The following is a 22,766-nucleotide window of genomic DNA, read 5'->3' on the forward strand; positions in this document are numbered from 1 at the left end:
TTATTAAATATATCAATATGGAATATATTTTGGCTCCTTAAATTATGTCTATTAGGGACTTTAATATGAATATTGCTCAGACAATTAGTGGTAAGAAGTTTATCATGAATAATTTTATATAAACATATTAAGTCTGCAAATTGTCTTCTTTTTTCCAATGTCGTAAATTTGAAGTTTAGTAGACGTTCTTCATAAGATTTGAGTGAGGCATTTAATCCAAGTTTATAGGATAACAGTCTTAGGAATTTTTTTTGCACAGATTCAATACTTTTAGAATATTTTATATAATGTGGGTTCCAGATAACACTCCCATATTCCAATTTGCTTCTGACCAACGAGTTGTATAATGTTATAATGGATTGGGGGTATTTAAATGGTTTCGATATTCTATGAATGAATCCAATCATTTTCATTGATTTACTTATAATATCATTTATGTGTACATCAAACATAAACTTTGAATCAAGAGTGATTCCTAGATCTCTTATAGTGGTGACTGCATTTAATCGTACATTATTAATGGAATATGCAAAATCCTTTCGTTTTCTGTTACGAGTAAAAGTAATAATGCAACATTTTTCAATATTTAAAAACATATCGTTTTGAATGCACCAGCTATTTAGTGTGCAAAGGTCTTCTTGAAGCTTAACATGATCAGAATCAGTGGAAATTTTGCGGTAAATCTTGAGATCATCGGCAAATAGAACAAAATCACAGCGTAACATGGGGCCAAGGTCGTTAATAAAGATTAAGAAAAGCAGTGGGCCAAGATTGGACCCCTGGGGTACGCCTGATGTTAAAATTATGGGAGGTGATTCGTACCCATTAATAAGTACTAATTGTGTTCTATTTTCTAAGTAAGACTTAAGCCATCTAAAAAGATCACCGTGAATACCTATTCGATCAAGCTTCTGTAGTAGAATAGAATGGTTAACTTTATCAAATGCCTTTTGAAAATCTGTGTAAATGGCATCTACTTGAGTTCTTTCATTGAAAGCATTACAAACATAATCACAAAAGTCAAGAAGATTTGAATTTGTAGATCTGCTGGGAACAAACCCATGTTGATTGATGCATAATTGCGGTTTAAAGTGTGAAAATACAGAAATATATATTATAGATTCAAAGACTTTCGCAAAACAAGATAAAATGCTGATTGGTCGGTAATTTTTCACAAAAGATTTATCACCAGATTTATGTATTGGAACAATATGTGCATTTTTCCACAAGTCTGGGAAAGTTCCTGAAGATAATGATTCATTATATATTAAAAGAAGTGGGTTAATCAGCGCGCTGGAACAACATCTTACAAACAAGGGAGGTATTTTATCAGGTCCTGGGCCTTTGGATGTATCGATTTTTTCTAAACAAGATTTAATGGTTTCCTTGCTAACATTAATTTTTCCAAGATTAAATTGGTTGTTTTGTGAAACTTTTGGCATGGCAGTATATAACAAGGGATTAGATTGAGTATAAACGGATGCGAAATAATTAGAGAAAAGATTGGCAATGTGTTGTCCATTATCTGCAGATATAGAATCCAGGTGCATTAATTTAGGAATGCAATTGGTAGTACGCAACGATTTTGAGTATGCCCAGAAAGCTTTTACATTTACTTTTATGCCTTGTTCAACAGAATTTATATATGATAAATAGCATTCTTTTTGCATTTTTTTCGATCTTTTTCTTAGAATACCAAACTCAGCATAGTCTAGCGGGTTTTTATATTTATTGGCCCGCAGTCTTACTTTATTTTTCTCTTTGAGGGGCTTAATAAGAGACTGACTAAACCATTTGGGGTAGTGATTTCTTATTTGTGTTTTTTTTTTCGGGATATGTTTATCAATAATATCCCACAAAGTATCGTAGAATAATTGTACCTTATTGTTGACATTCGAGTTACTGAAAAGTGAGATCCAATTAACATTTGACAGATCTAGACGACAAGCTTCATAATTTCCTTTCTTAAAATTGTATTTAATAGGGCAATTTTTTTTTTGTTATTTGTTTTTGGGGTATTATGCCGTGTTGCGCTAACTCCTTCTTTAGCCAACGTTTCGGACAGCATTGCAGTGTCCATCATCAGGGCAGATGTCTTATTTGAGGTTGTGTTAAAATGTGAGCTTAAGTATGAGGTTGTGATACCGTGTTGCCAGCTCCAACCCTCTGAGCTAACATTAACGTATCATTTTTTTATTTAAAGTGGTTTTCTTCGTTTAGCTCTGGTGTATCCGTCAATTACCGGATACCAAGAACTATTAAGCTTAGCTCCATCGTCTCTATTAATGTTTACGGGATTTTTATGAATTTCAATGGCCTCCGTAATCAGCCGTGCTCTATAAGTTTTCGGTCTCCCCAGGATTTCAGGAACAAATCCAAAGTAATGCCCGGTGTCAATCAAATGCTCGGCAATTGCCGATTTGTCAGGGTGGCCGAGTTTACAAGCTCTGAAGTGTTCCGAAATTCTTTTGGAGATAGTCCGCTCTGTCTGGCCTACATAGACCTTGTCACATCCGGAACAGCTGAGTTTATACACTCCATCTGTTTCCAGAGGAAACTTAGTCTTTGCAGACCTCAGTAAGTCCTGTATCTTTGTTGTTGTTCCGAAGACAGTCTTGATATTTTCCTTTCTCAAAAGCTTGGCAATTTTGTCTGTCACATTGTGCACATAAGGCAGGAAGGCACAGCCTTTCGACTCTTGTTCAACTTTGTCTTCGTTTGGTGCAGATTTGGCTCTTATGATTTGCCTTGTCTGACTTGCTGGGTAGCCGTTACGCTCCAGTGCATCGGTCAGCTTCGTAAGTTCCGCTCCGATTTTATGTTCTTCGCATATTCTGGTCGCTCGGGTCACCAATGTATGGATAAGTCCTCTCTTCTGCGCTGGGTGGTGGTGCGAATCAGCGTGTAAGTACCGATTCGTATGGGTTGGTTTCCTATATACAGTATGCCCTAGGCTACCATCGTGTTTTCGCATCACCTCCACATCTAGAAAGGGCAGGATTTTATCTTCGTTTTCCAGTTCCATTGTGAATTTAATTTTGCTGTGGAGAGAATTAAGATGGTCCAGATAATAGGGCAATGATTATCTTTTAAGTATTTCAGTTTTTCAAATTTTAAAATCATTTCGAAAGGGGGATGATGATTGTCGACTTTTGATAACCCTGTTGTTCTAGACAGATTAATATTAGTTTCATCACAAAAAAGTAGGTCAAGAATATTAGAATTTCCATTAAGAATATAATTGAATTGGTGAAGGTTACACATTGAGGCCAAGTTGACAACACAGTGAGCTTTATGACTAGTGTAGTTGGACGGAGCTAGTGTTTTGTTGTTATATGCTATGTCAGGTGTCCATTTAATCTCAGGTAAATTAAAGTCGCCGATAATTATAAATTTAGATTTCGGATTACTATGTTGTAGATATATATCCTGAATATTCTTGATTCTATTACAGTAATCATCAACAGATAAATTGGGAGGAATATATAATACACAAATGTAGATAAGTGAGTTAGAATATTCGTGCGGTTTTATTGATAACCATAAATCTTCTCCATCACTTTCCCAAGATGATTTGCGTGTTGTTATTAATTTTTTATCGACTGCTGCTAAAACTCCACCGCCTTCTGTGGATGCTGAACTAGTGGATTCGCGATCTCTTCGAAAAACTAGGTAACGCTCGTCAAACAATTCATTACTAAATATTGATGAATTTAACCATGTTTCAGTGAAGCAGATTATATCGTAATTGTTGATTGAAATTTCATTTTTTATGTCATTTGTTTTAGTTTTGACTCCTCTAACGTTTTGATAAAAAAAATTCAGTTCCATTTTGTTTTGTTGAGATTTTGATAGATTATACATTCTACAGATAAATTTAATTGGGAAATTTAGGTGAGAGAATCCAAGGAGTCATGATCGCGGATCAACAGTACGTGAGCAGAGTTTTCATTTTTTCGTACAAAGATCCGTCCATTTCGGATCCATACGAATTTATGATGTGTTTCTTTGGCTTTCATCCTAGTAGCTGCATACAGGGCCTTATTTGCGGGAGAGAGATGTTCACTGATGTAAATTGGTGATTTCGTGCCATCGATGCCTTTGTGTGTAGAATTTAGTTTGTTCGTCTTGTTTTTTTTATTGAAGTTGGCAACTGCAGCCAGCACTTCATTCTTTACCCTCACGCTTGGAAGCTTCACTATTATTGACTTGGGTCGGCTGGATTCAGGATGGACCTTGGGAACCCGATGTAAGTGAAGTATTTCAGATTCAGCAATGGGACGGGAAATTACGCTTCCAAGTTGTTTGATGATGGATACTAAGTTCTCAGATCTATTTTCAGGAACACACTGAATCTCTACATTGGTTTCTCTGGCCATCTGTTCAATTTGGGATACGCGCGTGTTAAGATTACGCATTTCTGTGTGAAGCCTCGTATTTTCGGCCTGTAAGCTTTTGATGGTGGCTAGTGATTCCGAGAACATTTTTTTTAGGTCCTCGTATTCAGCGGAGATGAAGTTTACGGACTTTTTTAACTCCGGTAGAATGTTGAGTTTGTCGTGAAAAGATTCGAACTCTGATGCAATACATCGTCGAACTATAAGCATTATCTGCTCGACATCCGGGTTCTGAGGCGACTTCATACCGCACGCAGGAGAAGCAGTAGACACTCTGTTCCCGCTCGAAGATTGGTTGACTTTGAACATTAGTTTATCATGTATCTCACTTAATATTACCCTTTCAAATAATCTTGCAGTTATAGTTGCTAAAGATATTGGCCGGTAATTGCTGGAGTTAGTCATGTCACGCTGTCCCGATTTCAGGATTGGAATTATAATCGTTTTCGTCATTACAGCGGCGAGTAGCAGGCGTCCCCGGTGCGGGCCAAAACTGTTGGTAAATTTTGCCAACATTCGCGGCCTGCACACAAATTTAAATTCCGTCCATGACCATCTTTTGTCCCAACTTCCCAACCTTCTTTTCCTATCCGAAACTCAGATAGCCGAGCCGCCAGACTCCTCCTATCTGGACTGCCCGGGCTTTACCCTCGCAAGCAAATTCCGACTCAAAGGAGGAGTCTGCCTCTTTAGTCGAGCTGACGTCAACTGTGTGCGACTATTGAGTCTGGAAAACTCCAGATTCGACGTACTGTGGGTGCGCGTCAATCTTGCCAGTACGGCAAGATTCTACGCATGTCTATACCGCTCACCGAACCATAGCGAATCAGACACTTCCGAGCTCTTCAAACATTTGAGCGATACTATTGATGATCTCTTGACCCGCTACCCTTCGGCCGAGTTTGTTGTTCTGGGGGACTTCAATGTTCATAACGAACCATGGTTGAAGTTCTCAGGCCCAACGGACTCGGCTGGCCGACAGGCGGAATCCTTTGCCATTTGCTACGGATTAGAGCAATTAGTTCAGGAGCCTACAAGGGTTCCTGATGTCCAGACTCACCGCTCCAATAGACCTATTCTTAACTACTGTGCCACACGGTTATAAGATCGACGTCACAGCGCCTCTGGGATCATCTGACCACTGCCTAGTGACGACATCAATCCCTGTTAGCCTCAGACCATTTCCGCAGCACACCTCTGCAATACCAGGGCAGGTATTCCATCAGGTCCACTAGCTTTGTTAACATCGAGCCCCCGTATGACGTGGAGTACATCCCGATGCCGGATCCTCAGCTTTTTCATATAGAAGCCGCAGTGAGGAACCGACGGCGGAACAGCACCCCCGTCGTCGAGGGTCGAGTTTTCCGCAAACATTTTCCCTAATAAGTTGGCCTTTTCGGTGGCGGTGTTTGCTAGTGAGCCGTCAGGTCTGGTAAGAGGTGGCAAACTGCGGTGGCAAGCGACCAGAATGCTCTGCTGCCATGCGGGCAGGCAGCCAGCTTTTTGCTGATCTGCAGGTCGTGTTCGAATTTTGACCTATTGATGATTCTCTTGCATTCCTTTGCCGATTTGTTGTATGCTGATCTGCTTTCGGGCGTTCGAGATGTGTTGTAGGCTCGGTAAGCCGCGTTTTTTCGTCGAACTGCTTCGGAGCATTGTCGACTGAACCATGGCTTTGAGCCCACACCAGTTTCTTTAGTAGTCGATTGTATGAAGCCATCCATCGCCGATTTGATGACTTCACCAATCCCCTGGGCACATCTTGAAGGGTCCGAAGTCCGAAAACAAACAGCTGACCACGGAAAAGCGTTGAAATGGGCCCGCATACCGAACCAATCTGCTGACCTATAGTGCCACACTTTTCTCCTCAGCCTCTCATTGGTTGGTCTGAGGCTAACGGGGATTGATGTCGTCACTAGGCAGTGGTCAGATGATCCCAGAGGCGCTGTGACGTCAATCTTATAACCGTGTGGCACAGTAGTTAAGAATAGGTCTAACAGATTGGAGCGGTGAGTCTGGACATCAGGAACCCTTGTAGGCTCCTGAACCAATTGCTCTAATCCGTAGCAAATGGCAAAGGATTCCGCCTGTCGGCCAGCCGAGTCCGTTGGGCCTGAGAACTTCAACCATGGTTCGTTATGAACGTTGAAGTCTCCCAGAACAACAAACTCGGCCGAAGGGTAGCGGGGCAAGAGATCATCAATAGTATCGCTCAATGTATCTACCTCAGTATTTTATGTGTTCAATACTTACTGATTATCATGTCCCGGAGACTTACCAGCCTTAGTGCCTGTTATGGCCTTCATTATACTACTTTCAGAGGGGTAAACGTTTTGTCCATCATATTCCATAATATCAGGGACAGACGGTACTTCATTTCCGGAAATATCTGCAAAGGTTCTTCTAAAAGTATTAGCAATTTCCTCCGTGTTTGTGGACCCATAAATTTGGCTGGCGATTCGATTTTTTGGTTTGATCAGGTTATTGCTTTTCTTCCGGAATTGGGCAAACATCTTTGTGTCAAGTGAATTTACGATATCATCAATTTTTGTTTGTTCAAAAGAGCTTTGGCAGTGTTTTAGAGCCATTTTGAACTCCTTCCTTTTTCATTTTATTTCATCCGCAATGGCACCATGTAATGGTCTCCCATTTTTAATCCACTCCATCAACGCCGATCTGGAATTTTCGTAGTGTTCTTTAACTTGTTGATTCCACCCAGCAATGTCACGATGTGTTTTTGGTCTGCTTTGATCGTTCTCTCGATGAAATACAGTATTGGCAGCCCCACTTAGGGCTTCAACGATGTCTGTGTATATATTTTTCATGTTTTGTATATGGTCGCATCTGTCACATATAGAATCCGAATTACAAATGGATTCGGAGTGTCTTTGATAGATCACACTAAGTAATGCTTCTGCTACAGACGTATATTCATTGATTTTCTTATTATTATTCCTTCTCCATATTATGTTATTAGGCTGTTGTGGAATATTAAAAAAAGTTGCAGGTAATTTTTCTGCAGCGATTACGCAAGAAGTCGGCCGGTGATCGGACCAGTCGGTATCATAGTGTATTTTCAGACTGCCTATTTTGTTCTTAAGATTATTAGTGCATATACAGTGATCGAGCCAGGAAGTGGTATTGAGTGCATCGCCAATATATGTGTAATTTGGTAGTGTTTCAATATCGACACAATTGTAGTTATTTTCGGTGTAGAAATGAGAGAGTTCTTTCCCAAATATGGAGGATGGGTGAGCGTTGAAATCTCCCATAACAATAATTTAGGAGTGTTCGTTATCTTGAATGATCGTATCTATTTTGGAAAGGTAGTTGGTGAAGTCGGTAAGGTTGTCCGCGTGACATACCGGCATGTAGACAGTCAGTATGCTTATCGTCCTTCCGTTGGTGGTTATCTGAATACCAGCGATGCGGTCATCTCCACACGGTATTATTGAAGCTTGCCATGCTTAAGCTTATGCTACAAAAAGGCCAACTCCCGATGCAAGTTATTGATTTCCCAAAATGATCCTATAAAAGTAACAGTCTGTTAACTAAACCCCGAAAACCTTCATAGGAGGAACTTACGATGTAACACTGACATAACCATAGTAGTGATGGGCAGGATCAAAACATTTACATGATCTAAATATTTTGTACGAAACATCAAAAGAATCGAGTGATTAATCGATTCAATCGCTCGGAGTTCAGCGTTAACAGCAGCTGAGATTTGGTAAGCCTAAATTTTGGTAGGAATTTTCGAAAAATGGGCTAAACCAGTGTTTTCCTATTGGCAATGATGTTTATTGTTTACTTGCAGATAGCAACATAATGATCGTATTATTATTATAATTATGTGAATGACTACTAATTTTAAAGCCTTTCATATGACTTTTAAATTATAATATATATTGTTCGATTACATTTCAAAATGATTGTCTCGGACTGTGTTGTGATTTTTGATAGAATCGATTTTTCAATGAAAATTAATCGAAATCTTTCGATGATCAACAAGATCAAGTAAACCATAGCATTCACGTGGGGGTGGGGGTTGGTTACACCTTAGGGGAGGGGTGAGGGGCGGGTGATAGAACCATTTTAGAAAGTTAGCATTAGCAGTAGAGTTAGCGAAATGCATAAAAAATGATGTCTTACCAATACAGGTGCGTTTGTCATCCCCCATGCGGTATCCTTTGGGACAGATACATCGGTAGCTGCCAACGGTATTCACACACAGGCCAGAGCACATGCGGACATGCATCTCATCCTCGCTGCACTCATCGATATCGAGGCAAGTTCTGGATAAACAAATATACACTCGGTGTCACAAAAATCACACATCTTCGAAAATAAGAATACGAATCAGCTTGTGGTTTTATTGTGAACTGTAATAGTATTTGACACTGTAGCTGCGGTTAACAATTATAATTGGAAAAGGATTCTGACTTACCCCCGGTTTTTGCGATCGATATTATGACCTTAAGGGACACTGCTGGTAATCGACTCAAATTAAACGCACTGAGGGAATAATTAGCGTGTACTCTGCACAGGTTTTCTTAACAGACTTGCTATGTCACTGATGTAGGTACTAGGTTGGAAGAATGCAGTAGCATATATTAAAGGGAGACGCATATGGTTGCGTAAATTTCCCAGATAATTTCACGGGAGGCCGACAACACAGACTTCTCATTTTTCCCAGATGAACTAACAGTGCCCTAATAAATAATAAAACTTGACTTCTGTTAGACGTAAACAAAATATTGTCTATTTACCTGCCGTCGCTGTTCAATCTGAAGCCTCTATCACAAGCACAGCGGTACGAGCCCCACACGTTGATACACTTCTGGTGGCAGTTCCCCAGCCCACCGTTGGGCAGGCACTCGTCTATATCAACACAGCGCTGCTGGGACGCCGGAGAATAAGTGAGGCCGTTACTGCACTCGCAGATGTATGAGCCAAACGTATTTATGCATTTCCCGAATTGGCTGCAAACCTGGAATGCAATACAAACATATAATAAAATGGCGACAATATTTTGATTAATCTTTATAACGAATTGGTGTAGGTACATTATATATACCAAAAATACGCTTTAGATAAATTGAAGATTTTCCTATCGTTTCGCTTGAGTAGAATACAAATGAAAAAATAAATCACTCAATAAAAAATTTAAATGTAAACTACTAAATTTTTTTTTCCTCAGTAATGTATGAACGCGTAAAGGAAACAAATTTAAAAAAATATAGTATTATAGCTAAAATTATCTGTGACAGATTCACTTGATTAAGTTTTTTGCTTTCTTGTAAAATTATTTACAAAATAATAAAAACCAGGTTTGTGCTTGAAATCGAACGTTTCTAGACTCCGTTTGTCAAGCGATTTTAATGCCTATTTCCTACAATATAAGGTATATCAACGATATACATATTTTTGGCTTGTAGCTTCATCTTAAACAAACATTTTGGTAAATCCAGAATCGCTGGAAAACGTTAATACACACAAATTATTTTTATAACCTTTAGAATCAGTTAAATTACAATGAGGAACATCTGTTTCAGAAGCAAAATGTTTCAAAATAATAACCACTGCGTTAAATTTAAAATATATTTTTCAAAGTTGTAATTAATTAATTTAATTGTACCCATTTTGCATCCCGATTTACCAATTTCTATATTATTATTATTTACATACGTACAACATTACATTTATTTTGATTAATATGGCTACTAAAATCCAAATTGAATCTATCGATTGGTCTGCTTATGGTTATAGTAAAATATTTAGTGTAACGGCTTTGTCCTTTTTTGTAAGCCTAATTTCATTGCTCGTTTTTGTATGTGACTTTTTTGTTGTGTCTTTAATTATTGATAAAAATTTTAAAGGGAACAATTTCATTACTATTTTAATAAACAAAATAAGAAGGCTAGCCCACATTTTCAAAAATCTAAGAAATATATTGAACAAAGTTAAATTAAAAACTGTATATTATTATGCTCTTGTTCAATCAATGCTTTCGTATAATGTTGTCTGTTGGGGTTCTTGTAACAAAACTACCCTAGAGCCTTTGAATGTTGCGCAAAAATTAATTTTAAAAATAATGTATAAGATAAGTTTTATGTATCCATCAAAGTTATTATATAGTGAAAGCAAAATTATGACAGTAAGGAAGTTGTACATAATACAGGCTTTCTGTAAATTTTTCCACAACATTTGTTTAGTTTTGAAACAGCCATTTTGAATATTATCTACCATTTTTCCTATACTTTTCATCTCCTTTCCTAAAAACAGCCCTACCCACATTGGAGATTATGAAGACTTATGTTGCACTAATTGTCGCAAATGCAGTCGAATTCGTGTCGTACAACAAGAAGGTGCCACCTAAGTTTTGTCGTTGTATCATTCACATGCAAATACCAAAATTCACTCGTTTCTCGTTCATCTCGTTGTGGAGGAAAATTCACCCATTATTGCCCGGATTCATGGGAATTCAGGTAGGCTGTTTCCTTCTTTCCACTTATTCCCGTGATATTTAGAACCAATTGAATGAGCTTCTAATTATCGTATTAGTTATTATAAATTGGTTTTACAGTTCACTTAATGTGTAATAGAATACGTAACAACATTATTACTGCCAAACGATCTCAACGAGTGCGCAACACTAGATTGGGTTCTTCTATGTATCAGCCGGTGTATACCAGAATATCCTTCGGACAAAGGAGTTTGAAAATATAAAAACTATAGGTACATTAATTGTATAATTTACTACCGTTTTCTAATTCATTTGATATCAAGCAATTCTTGCTACCATTTTGTTTTTACTTCTTGCTATCTCATTAATAGTACTACATCTAACTACAACATTTATACTATATTATTTATATTGAGCACATTTACCATTTTAACTACATTTGGAATCGCATTTAATTATATATTACTCGGGAACCAACTTCTATACAACACACAACCAACACATACTTATGATTCAATTAAATTATGATACCGGAAATGATTCCGGCATAGATCTTAACATGAATGTCATTGATGATATGAACAATCTAAATAACTATAAATGGTGTGCTTACGGCGTTAAAATTATACACCAAAATATAAGAAGCATTTCTAATATTGACGATTTTTTAATTTTTCTGGATCAATTCAATTACCAATTCGACGTTATTATTTTATCGGAATACTGGCTTAGTACTGTTAAACAAAATCACCAAACTTCTGATGTTTTTCAACCTAAGATTTATGGTTATGCGCCCCTGAAGCCTGTCTGCTCATTATGTACATCACTACTGTAAAGCGTATCACATTTGTACGTCGCACACTAACTCTGTGTGAAACTTGGTACCTACTACGGTAATGATTTATAATAAATACATAACACAATATGGCGTACGAAGTAATGCACCAATTTCACCAAAGTAGCACTAAATCAGGTACTATGTATTTATATTCATAGTTTATGTTTCATAGTTTATATTTCTATCTATATATATAGTTATTGTTTTTACATTTTAGCAGTAGTTCAAGAAATGAGCGCGGTATATATTCGTATTGCCGTATAATATAATTTGTTCTGAATTCATGTTTTAATTCTAGTTACAACGCTTACCTCATACTCTGTAAATTTTAATATTTTATGTTACCAGGTTAATTCGGTAAATCCGATTATAATATAAGATTAATTTTTTCTACTTCTCACAAAACAATGTATGTGTACTTATATTTATTATATACATTTTCTTTATTACACAACTTAGTTTCAGAGAAAAATGAAACTTTTTTTTTTTTTTTTGGTTTTTGTTATGTAATTATGTACATTTCAGTAATAATATGAACTAAACATGTCAATTTGTCTGTCCTAGAACGGGAAACTTTCCTAGTTGGACAGGCAAAGCATCCAATATGTAATATGTACTTTCTTTTGATAAATAAATAAATAAATAAATAAAAAAAAAAAAAAAAAAAAAAAAAAAAAAAAAAAAAAATTAAATTCATTCAAGAAAATGGTCAAAATCTCTGTACTAGCTGAGAGTAATGATTTTGGTTCACCCATGTTGTCTTATATCATAAATCCGTGTGGAAGCCCTGTTTTGATATTTACTTATATAATCCATATATACTTACTGCATATGTACTTATATAGTTCTTAAATTACTTTTTGTTAATATTATTTTCTTATTGTTTGACTTAATTTCCGGGTTAAATCTTCCCCACAGGAAAAACCAAACCCTTCCACACACTTTACCACAAATGATCATCTAGTCAATCCACATTATGCAAGGGAATTATATAAGTATAATAATACAAAATAATAAAAGAACAACACGCCAACTCACCAGAGATCAAATGGGAAAATAATTCACCGACTCCCGATATTTTCTTATCAGAGTGTTCGGCTCGGTAGAACTTCTAACTGGACCTATAAATCCTACTGATCCCTCATTATAAATATTTAAAAAATCTTTCGTAATCGTGCATGTATTTAAAATGACTGATTTTTCCATATTTATGTATAAATTCTTTGACAGATCTAGTATGCCTAAATTTTGAATGAGGGAGTTAGGTATAATGCCAGTAGCCGAAATAACAAATGGTAATATTGTTAGAGTCTGAGAATGCCAAATTCTTTTAATATCATTTCCTAAATCTGTATATTTTCTTATTTTTCAGAAACAGATATTTGAATATTACAGGAATTTGGAATAGCGACATCAATGATTTCAGTTATTTTTTAAATTTTGTCATGTAAAACTATATCGGGTCTATTATGACTAATCGTTAGGTCTGTTAGTAAAGTTTTATCATAATATATTTAGTAAAATTCATTTTCCAAAAATGAATTTGGTTCGTATTCATAATATGGTACTATATTACGGAAGTCTAGACTAGTATGGTCTAATCTATTTGATTTTGGGTATCCTAAATACTTAACCTCATCCCTTTTCATACTAGTAATTTGGAAATTTCTAAATATACTCTCGTCCCCATCTACAATTTTGCCTTTCTCTATATGGATCGTTCTACATTTATCTAAACCAAAAGTCATTTTGACATCATCTGAAAAGTTTTGAACTACCTCGATCATTTCCTCTAAATTTTGTTTAATAATAATAATGATATTTGGCTAATTTATATAGCGCCGTTTTCGTGAGAAATCACCTCAAGGGCGCTGTACAAATATATTTCCTAAATAGTTTAGAATTGGAAAATAATTTTATATCATCCACAAATAATAAATGCGAAATTATACTACTCTCCCTTGCATTACCCTTAATTTTTATTCCAAACTTGCTTTTAATTAACATTTTAGACAGAGGATTCAATGCTAAGCAAATTTTTTTGGTCATTTTATTTTTTTCTTATGATTTATTATTCAATTCAATTTGTTTATTCATTTAAAAACTTTACAAAATTACATTATATTTCGTTTTTAAGTACATTTGTAAAATGGTATTACATAATAAGTAAGCGGTGTATCAACTATACCATCATCAATAGAGCTTGCCTTGGCAGCTTCACCTTCAGCTAAATATGTCGATATCCGAATTAATTCTGTTCAACAGCAAGACTGCTCTCCCCACCGGCATGACCATTGGCAAGTTAGTCCTGCAGGCTGGGAGATGGCACAGTCTATTCTGTCGGTGACGTAGATAACCATCAGGAACATAGAGACTAAGGCTGGCCGCATACATACGTTTTCCGTATTCGATTTCCGAATTCGTTTTCCGTATTCGGACATCCGAATGCACGGAATCAGTAGAAAAGACATTAACTGCCGCACACGTTCGTTTTAGTTCCGAACGGAACAAATTCCTTACGCACGTTCCGAATGCAACCGGCGCGTTCGGAGAAACCGAATGGAAAAAACCTAATGACGTCATGTGGAACGCAGCTCTTGCATACATTTTGTTTGTGCCGACGCAAACGTTCGGAAATTTCCGTTCAGTAATTCAGTGTTGCCAACGGATCTTGACCTAATATCGCCGTTTCTCATACATAAGGTAGCGTAAAGTAGCCGAATTTGCTGTTAGGTGGGACATGTTTAAATTGATGTTTTTACTTGAAAATAAAAATTTCGTGGGGGGGGGGGGGGGTGGCTAGAGAATTTCAAAAAAATAAAATTTGTCCCCAGAAAATAAAAAAAATCATGGGGGGGGGGGGCGGCTAGAGAATTTCGGGACATGTTTAAAATTGATGCCTTTTAGATTTTTTCGGCTCCGATTCTCGCTCTGAGTAGCCTAAATGGCGATATATCGCCCTTGTTGGCAACACTGGTTCTGAAGTTTATACATTCCGAATGAAGAAAAACGAACGTTTGCGCTAGTCTCACGGAATTCCGAATACGGAAAACGAATTCGGAAATCGAATACGGAAAACGTATGTATGCGGCCAGCCTAATACTCTCCATGATAGTAGGATTTTCAAACCATCCACGAATCAGTTTGAAGAAGTGTGATACAATATGCACATCTCTTCTGACCCGTAGATGGTTCATACCGAGCATGCCCAAGAGAAAGTCAGTAGGATAGAGCCACGGGTAGTAGCCATACTCCCTCAGGTAGAGGAATCTCACAAATTATTCATACTATCCATCGTGTAATTGTTACTAAGCGTGACTATTAGTAAGTATTATCAAACTGTAGTAATAAACACACAGCAGAACTTGTTTATAAAATAAACTGTTAATATAAAATGAATTGTAATAATTTTTTTCAAATTTTCTGGCTTCACTCTTCAAGGGTGTTCTAGGCCATCATTTCAAAATATTGGAGAGAGGGAAGGTGAATTCACAAATTCATTTTGTTTAAATGGGCAAATTTCAAAATTACATGAAAGATAGGAGTCAATTTTGGAGTGGAGGGGAGACAATTTTAGATAAGCTTGATAGAAGAGAGGATATTTGTTTAGGGAGGGACAACCAAAAAATATTTGATATTCCCACTTCTAGACCAAAGAATGTACAATGTGGGGAGACAAATTTATAAAGGAGTGAAGTGAAAGGAACAATGTCCAATTCTCATTCGAATAAGTTAGGAAATTTCTTTTATGGAAAATGGAGGAATTGTTGAAACCACGGTTTTGATGGGATAGTCCTTTGTATCGAGGCGTAGCGAGCTCCTTTGAATTATAGCTAGCAGAGTGCCAATACTCTACCCAAACATTGCGGGATCTATCTTTGAGGATAGAAAAAATTTCAGATAGGGGAATGTGGTTCATAAGAGTAACAATTGGATGCCTCTTGTTTTGCCAATAAATCTGCAACAAATCAGAGCACTTTTTTCAGAGCCTTTGGATGGAGGCCATCAGAATTAGTATTGAATCCATGAAAAATAAGAAAATTTAAAAAATAATAAAAAAAGAGTGGACAGGCAGTTGGAAAGTTGGAAAGGATAATGATAAAGTGCCCACAGTGACCTGTTTATCGTTGCACTCGTCAATGTCCAAACAGTCACCCTGCAGAGTGGTTCGGAGACCATAATTGCAGTGGCAAGTGTACCCCCCTCCAGGATTAGTCTCGCACCTCTGGTTGTCCCGGCAGGTGTTATTTTCCCTTTCGCATTCACCCCCAGCTGAAAATAATTGAAAAATTGGACTGTAAAACATCTGACACTGAATACATATCAAGGGTCGGAAATGGTTGGAAAGGTCTATAAAACGCCACATACCTGAGGGTATGTGAGGGTGTGTATTGATCTTTTGAATCGAATATGAAGTTACTTAGACTAAAACAAAACTACTTTATTTTGTACTTTTGAATGTAGGTGTAACTTTGTGGGTGTCTTAATAATTGCTAAATTTATTAGCCAATACACTTAGTTTTGAATCCATTTTCACCCGTCCCCCATTATGTCGTTACGTTGACATATTTATAGTTCACCCTAAGGAACGAAAGGTTGTTCCGAAACCTGTCGGCTTGGATATAAAAAAAATGTACATAGCGGGTTCAACAAAGTTATATTGTTTAATTTAAAAAAACTGCTTGTCAGTAGGAAATTACAAATAAATAAAATACGACGATAATTCATACATATTTACAGGTAACACATATTTTAGATGAATCAAACCTACCGTTTGCAGCGCCGGACCTGGTAGAGTTAGAACTTCCTGAAGGACAACAAACCACTGTTACCGTTCCTTGGTAAAAACAAACCTGAAAATAATGTATTTTGGTAATGAGTATAACAAGAATTTATTCTAGAATGTATGCATGGATAGTGCGATGCAATATATTCCATATGTTGAAATAATATATAAAATAATTAGAATAAGAAAAATAATAATACATTGATAGCAGTGGCGGCTCGTGACTTTTGGGTGTACAAGAGTACTAATATTGTTAAAACTGGCATTTCTGATGTTGTTGTAGCTGAAAACAATTTTTATTTATTTTTTCTAAAAATTGATTATTTGTGATCATTGATCAATCCTCATATAAGAAATGAAACGCTGCTTGCCCTACGGTCAGCGAAAACCCCCTTACTAATAAACTTGTTATAAAATTTACACAAGTGATGCAATGGCATAACTTATGTAAAATTTTAAACAAGTTTATTAGTCAAGGTCCTTTTTGTTTTAAAAATGTATTATATTTTCTTCACTTAATTGAATTTATAAAATAATAAAAAACATCAGACCCAAAACTAATCCTTGTGTTACCCCTAATGTCTTATCAATCTGGTTTGGTATGAACTCATAGACCTACTGTTATTAAATTATAAAATTAAAAAACCTCCTTTATTTTAACTAAATAATTTATCTATTTATAAAAATCATTCCGAAGATATCGAACTTTTGAAATCAAAACACAAAAAACATAAATTCATAATTTTTGGAGATTACAACCTTCCAAATTGTAATTTCAACTGTACTGATTCCCAATCAGTTACATTATGCGAAAGAAAAATCATTGATTTGTCAATTTTTCTGAATCTCACCCAATTTAATAATGTATATAATTCGAATAATCGCCTCCTAGATCTTGTTTTCTCAAATGAAGAGGACATAATAGTTAGTAAAGCATTAGAGTCTATCCTTCCCATTGATAATCATCATTCTCCACTGTCGGTAATTATTCCAAACAATGTAAAATAAAATATTAAATTCTCAAGTTCTAGTTTTAATTTCAAGAATGCCAATTACAATGATATTAATGACCATCTCAGCAAAGTAGATTGGAATTTTCTCAAGGAAAACAATATGATCTATAATACAGAATCATTTTATTATAAAATAAATGCCATTATCATAGACTGTATACCCTTAATAAAATTCAAAGAATCAAAGCATCCAAAATGGTTTAACAAGGAATTAATTCAATTAATAGCCAAAAAAAAACTTTTACATAAAAAATTTAAAGCAGTGAGGTCCCTACCAAATTATATAGAGTTCAGTAAAATAAGAAAAGATTGTAAAAATATGTCAAAAATTTGTTACAACAATTATATAAATACGGTAGAAATGTCAATTAATGGAAACATAAAACGATTTTGGAATTACGCAAAGTCCATGAAAAATGATGATATTAGCATACCCTCTAATATGTTTTACGAAAGTAAAAGAGCCAACGACTCCCAAAATGTAGCTCACCCATTTGCCGACTTCTTCAAAAGTGTATATGTCCGTGACTCAATAATAATCAACGATCAATTGCCTAGTTTCTTCGCGGATCATGACTTAAATTTGACTAATGTAATAATTGAATTTAACGATGTACTGACTCAGCTAAAACAATTGGATCAAAGCAAGAGCGGAGGTCCTGATAATATCCCACCTGTTTTCTTAAAGAATTGCGCCACTACTCTTGCATATCCACTATATTTTCTTTTTAATCAGTCACTACAAACAGGACACTTTCCTGAAAAATGGAAATACAGCTTCCTCACCCCAATATTTAAAATAGGAGATAAAAATGAGGTGAACAATTATAGACCGATCTGCCTTTTATCAACTATTCCAAAAATGTTTGAAAAACTTATTTTAAATAAAATCATTCACTGTATCAAGCCAGTAATTTCTCCTAACCAGCATGGTTTTACATCAGGAAAGTCTACTTTGTCCAATCTCTTAATTTACCAAAACTATATATCAGAATCCATGTCTAAGAAGTTACAAGTTGATTCAGTCTATACTGATTTCAGCAAAGCATTTGATAAGGTTAATCACGATCTGTCGTTAAAAAAGCTTCATAAATTAGGAATAGCAGGGTATCTATACATGTGGTTTAACAGTTATTTAAGTAACAGGCAATTGGCGGTTAAAATTGATGGCTTTATTTCTTATAAATTTAAAGCTACCAGCGGTGTCCCCCAAGGGTCACATTTGGGACCAATTTTATTTTTGATATTTGTGAACGATTTGCTCACTATATTCAACGATGTCGAAGTTTCAATGTTTGCGGACGATATGAAAATATACAAAGCTATAAGAAATATGAACGACTGTCAAACATTGTCAAATAACTTGCGTAAACTATTTGTTTGGTGCCAAGAGAACTATCTAGAACAAAATATAAACAAATGTCTAATTATGAGATTTCATAGAATAAAAAATCCAATTATTTATGATTACTCCATCAATGATGTAGTTCTAACCGCTGTAACCGAGGTGAATGATTTAGGTGTAAACTTTTACCAAAAACTGAATTTTATAAATCATATTGAAATTACTTCAAATAAAGCTTTGAAAATGTTGGGTTTTGTTATAAGAATTTGCAGCCAATTTAAAAATATTCAAACATATAAACATTTGTATGTGTCATTGGTTAGGAGTCAAATTGAGTACAACTCGACAGTGTGGGCACCTAGTTACGCTAGTCATTCACTCACGATAGAAAGAATTCAAAAAAAATTCTTAAGATTTATTAATTTCAGAATGGGTATTACAAGGGAATGCGTCAACTATGATTATCTACTATGTCAGCTTAATTTATTAAAATTATCTGAACGTAGAATAGTTAATGACTTAAAATGTTTATATAAAATCATAAATTCAATAATTGACAGCCCTGAACTATTATATTTGATTTCCCTACATATACCTCGTAAACCAACATTGAGGCATTATCTACCGTTCTATGTTGATAACTCCAACACTGAATCTCAATTCTATACCCCCGTTCGCCGTATACAAAATTTGGGTAATGACTATAAAGATGTTGTTGATATATTCAACACATCATTCACCACATATAAACAAGTCATTACCCAATTTATTTTGGAAAAAAGAATATCAAATACAATATAATTTAATTACAGAAACTAAGTAGCTTCATTTTATTTCGTTTTTGATATTATTTTTGTAAGAGGTTGTGTTTTATTATGTATTCTATTTCCTTTGATTTTGTTTTGTGATTTTACTTTGACTTTGTTTTACTTTTGATTTGTTGTGTTCTTTGTAAAAAACAAGAAAATAACATGTAAAAGCCCTGCCGGGCGTAAATTTATAAATAAATAAATAAATAAATAACTGATCAATACTACCTCCCCCCAATTCTAATATTCTGTATTTTCTACCCCACCTTTTTTAATGTGAAACCCCACAAGAGTCCCATTTGCTCCCAACCGTCTGGAGCCAGTAAGACTATGAAATCCACGATTGGCGTACTTCGTGAGGCTGAAAACGACCCTACACAAATCATAAAAATATTATTATTCAGATCTGATCACCAAACACGGCCAAAGCCATTTCAAGCAACGTTTTAATTCTGAATTGTGGTCTTGAAAAACACAAATAATTCATTTAAAATTTAGTTGCGCAAGCCGGGAGTTGACCCCGCAACCTCTGGCTTGCTAGTCGACTATATAGTGGTTGAGAGCCTTACCCCACGACCACTTAGGCCGTCAATCCTTTGTCCATCTGATCTCCCCAATGAGAAACACCTTTTTTACGGGACTATGCGGTTAAATATAACAGGTTTTAAAATGAAACGGTGTCATTAAGTATGATCAAGATGAAAAACATGTTTGTGCAAGGGTATGTACGTATTATTTCTTGGATATGTTGCAATGGTGGTTAGAGGCAACATAAAGTGCCACCGGACGGTGGCTGAGTTGACATCGCGTTTGGGTCCCACCCAGGCGTAGTGTATTCAATTCCTCGGTTGGCTAAGTCCTCCATCACATTCTGGTGGTAGTAGAAGATTTTCAAATATTGTCAGGTTATTCGTAACCCGGGAATGTTCATCTTTCTTTTAAAAAGATAAAATAAAATAAAAAAGTATTGTGATGTTTTTTTTTTGACTTTCACCCTTCTAGGGTGTTCTAGGCCATCATTTCAAATTATGGAGATAGGAATATGTTAATTATATGGTGGGCAAATTTCAAAATTATATGTATCGAGTTACGGTTGAAAAGAGATGAGACGGAAGGGAGGCAATTTTAGATAAGGCTTGATTGAAGAGAGGATATTTGTTTAGAGAGGCACATCCAAAAAATATGTTAAAAATGGTGCTATAAAAATAAGCCAGGTGTTAGTAATGTGATGTGTACCTGCGGATGGATTCCTTGATTTACTTCCTCCAGTACGACCGCGCACTTGGAAATGTGGGTGCATCGTCCGACCTGATCAGTTGCCGTCAGAGTGCAAGAATCACCTGCAATCAATGCAATAATGTATACGTGTTTATATTATTTATTTTTGTAATAACTTAATGACTAAAACCTCAAATTGTAATATTTAATCATTGAAGACGATATTAGCGATTTTTAAAACGAAAATTTGAAAAATAGGAAAAAGATACGGTCACATCCAGGACTTTCGCATTCCCGGAACTCTGCTCTACCAACTGAGCTGATATAACCTTATTTCCTTCCGTCATATTTAACTGCATATTTATAATTAAATATTACAATTTGAGGCTTCACTCGTCAAGTTATTCCAAAAATAAATATTCATCCTAGACTTGCACAAACGTCAATGGATGTCGTACATTAAAATAAAAATAGGATACATTTATCCAAACACTATCTAAATAACATTTATTTTGAGTTGAATCTTGCGATCATACATAAAGTTAGCAGCCAATAAAAATGTGCGGTGAGAAAATATGAAACAGTTAAAAATTACCTTAGGAAATAGGGTCCCATTAGCTCAGACCAGGGGGGTATAACTCCGAACGAAAATTGGAACCGAAATATTGTGACGTCATATGTTTGCCTAACTCTATCCACCAATGAAACACTCTATGAAATAAACTTTCAAAGTTTTTCATTGGTGTAGAGAATTTTACTATCTATATATTGGCATATCTATGGTTTTGTAAGTCCAATTTGATTCATACAAAAAGCCCGAAGTTATCGATCTAGTGAGTGGTTTATTTATGGCTCAGACCTTCTTCGTTTGCTCGAATCCTCTTCCAAGCAGCTGGTCAACCTCTTTGTCGATTTGTCCTAACCTGTTGGAAGCCTGTGGGACAAAAGCCACCACTTTATATTTTCATCATTTGCAACCGTGCTGAAGTATCCTTGGTACAAATTGTCACAATGTGCAGCTATACACCATAGCTAATTTATAAACATTTGGAGTGACAGCTGTCAATGTTACTCTATGAATCTGTGTCAGTTGCATAAATAAACCACTCACTTTTTTACAAACGAAAAAAACTAAGCAGAATTCTTGCCTGAATAGACTATGCAATAATTACAATAGCATATTATCCGAGGTTGATATTTTCAGTTGCGAACTTACCAAATACAAGAGGTCCATAAAAGAATATTTTTTTCTGATGGTTTGTGAATAATGTGTATATCTGTATTGTTTATATCTCTATTATGATTTGATTTATATCTACAACCTCTCTCCATGGCGATAAATGTATTGTTTTGTAAATTTTTCGTTTTATATAATCTTTTGTTTTGTATAAATTTTTTAATTCATATTCCTTTCTCACAAATTTAATGTACTTATTCCATATTATGCTGTCTCAATAGAGGTAAAGTGAGGAAATCCAGAATTGGTTTTATTTTACTATATAATACTTATGTACAAACTGATTAAATGTAAGCTGTCGATTTCCCGAAAATGAATAAATAATAACCTCTAAAAGGAACTAATTTTCTTTTTCTTTTTAATATCATTATATTATTATCACCGTTGTAGCGGTATCTACAAGAATAATTCTTCGAACCCTCTAGAACTTTTCAGGCCGTAAGTAAGCAGGCTGGCGGCTTCGCATTGGTTCCAGTAGGTATTATATGTACCTACTACGCGCTGCTTTGAAAGGTCTCAAGTGTTCGATGTACTCTGAATTTAGCTAGTAGCTACCGCTACATAAATACTTTTTTGTTTTTTTCACGTGAAAAAGAATTGCACAGTAGATTTATTTTTTCGTATTATTGTGTCCCTGTGTTATGGTGGGTGAAGTTT

At 35.5% G+C, this 22,766-nt stretch overlaps 1 protein-coding gene across 1 annotated transcript in view; it reads right to left on the reverse strand.

Moving 5' to 3' along the window:
* LOC149409762 (fibulin-5-like) overlaps positions 1 to 22,766 on the reverse strand; it is a 64,955-nt gene that overhangs the window by 36,472 nt on the left and 5,717 nt on the right. The window contains exons 2-6 of the mRNA XM_089649064.1: positions 20,891 to 20,994; positions 16,473 to 16,554; positions 15,819 to 15,973; positions 9,167 to 9,387; positions 8,550 to 8,692 (exon numbers count right to left, since the gene is read on the reverse strand). Coding sequence (XP_089505190.1) covers positions 8,550 to 8,692; positions 9,167 to 9,387; positions 15,819 to 15,973; positions 16,473 to 16,554; positions 20,891 to 20,994 — 705 coding nt within the window. The remainder of the gene's footprint in view (positions 1 to 8,549; positions 8,693 to 9,166; positions 9,388 to 15,818; positions 15,974 to 16,472; positions 16,555 to 20,890; positions 20,995 to 22,766) is intronic.

The sequence above is a fragment of the Hesperophylax consimilis genome, chromosome 29 (assembly GCF_061612785.1).
Source record: "Hesperophylax consimilis isolate HC1 chromosome 29, BYU_Hcon_1.0, whole genome shotgun sequence".
Taxonomy (NCBI): Eukaryota; Metazoa; Arthropoda; class Insecta; order Trichoptera; family Limnephilidae; genus Hesperophylax; species Hesperophylax consimilis.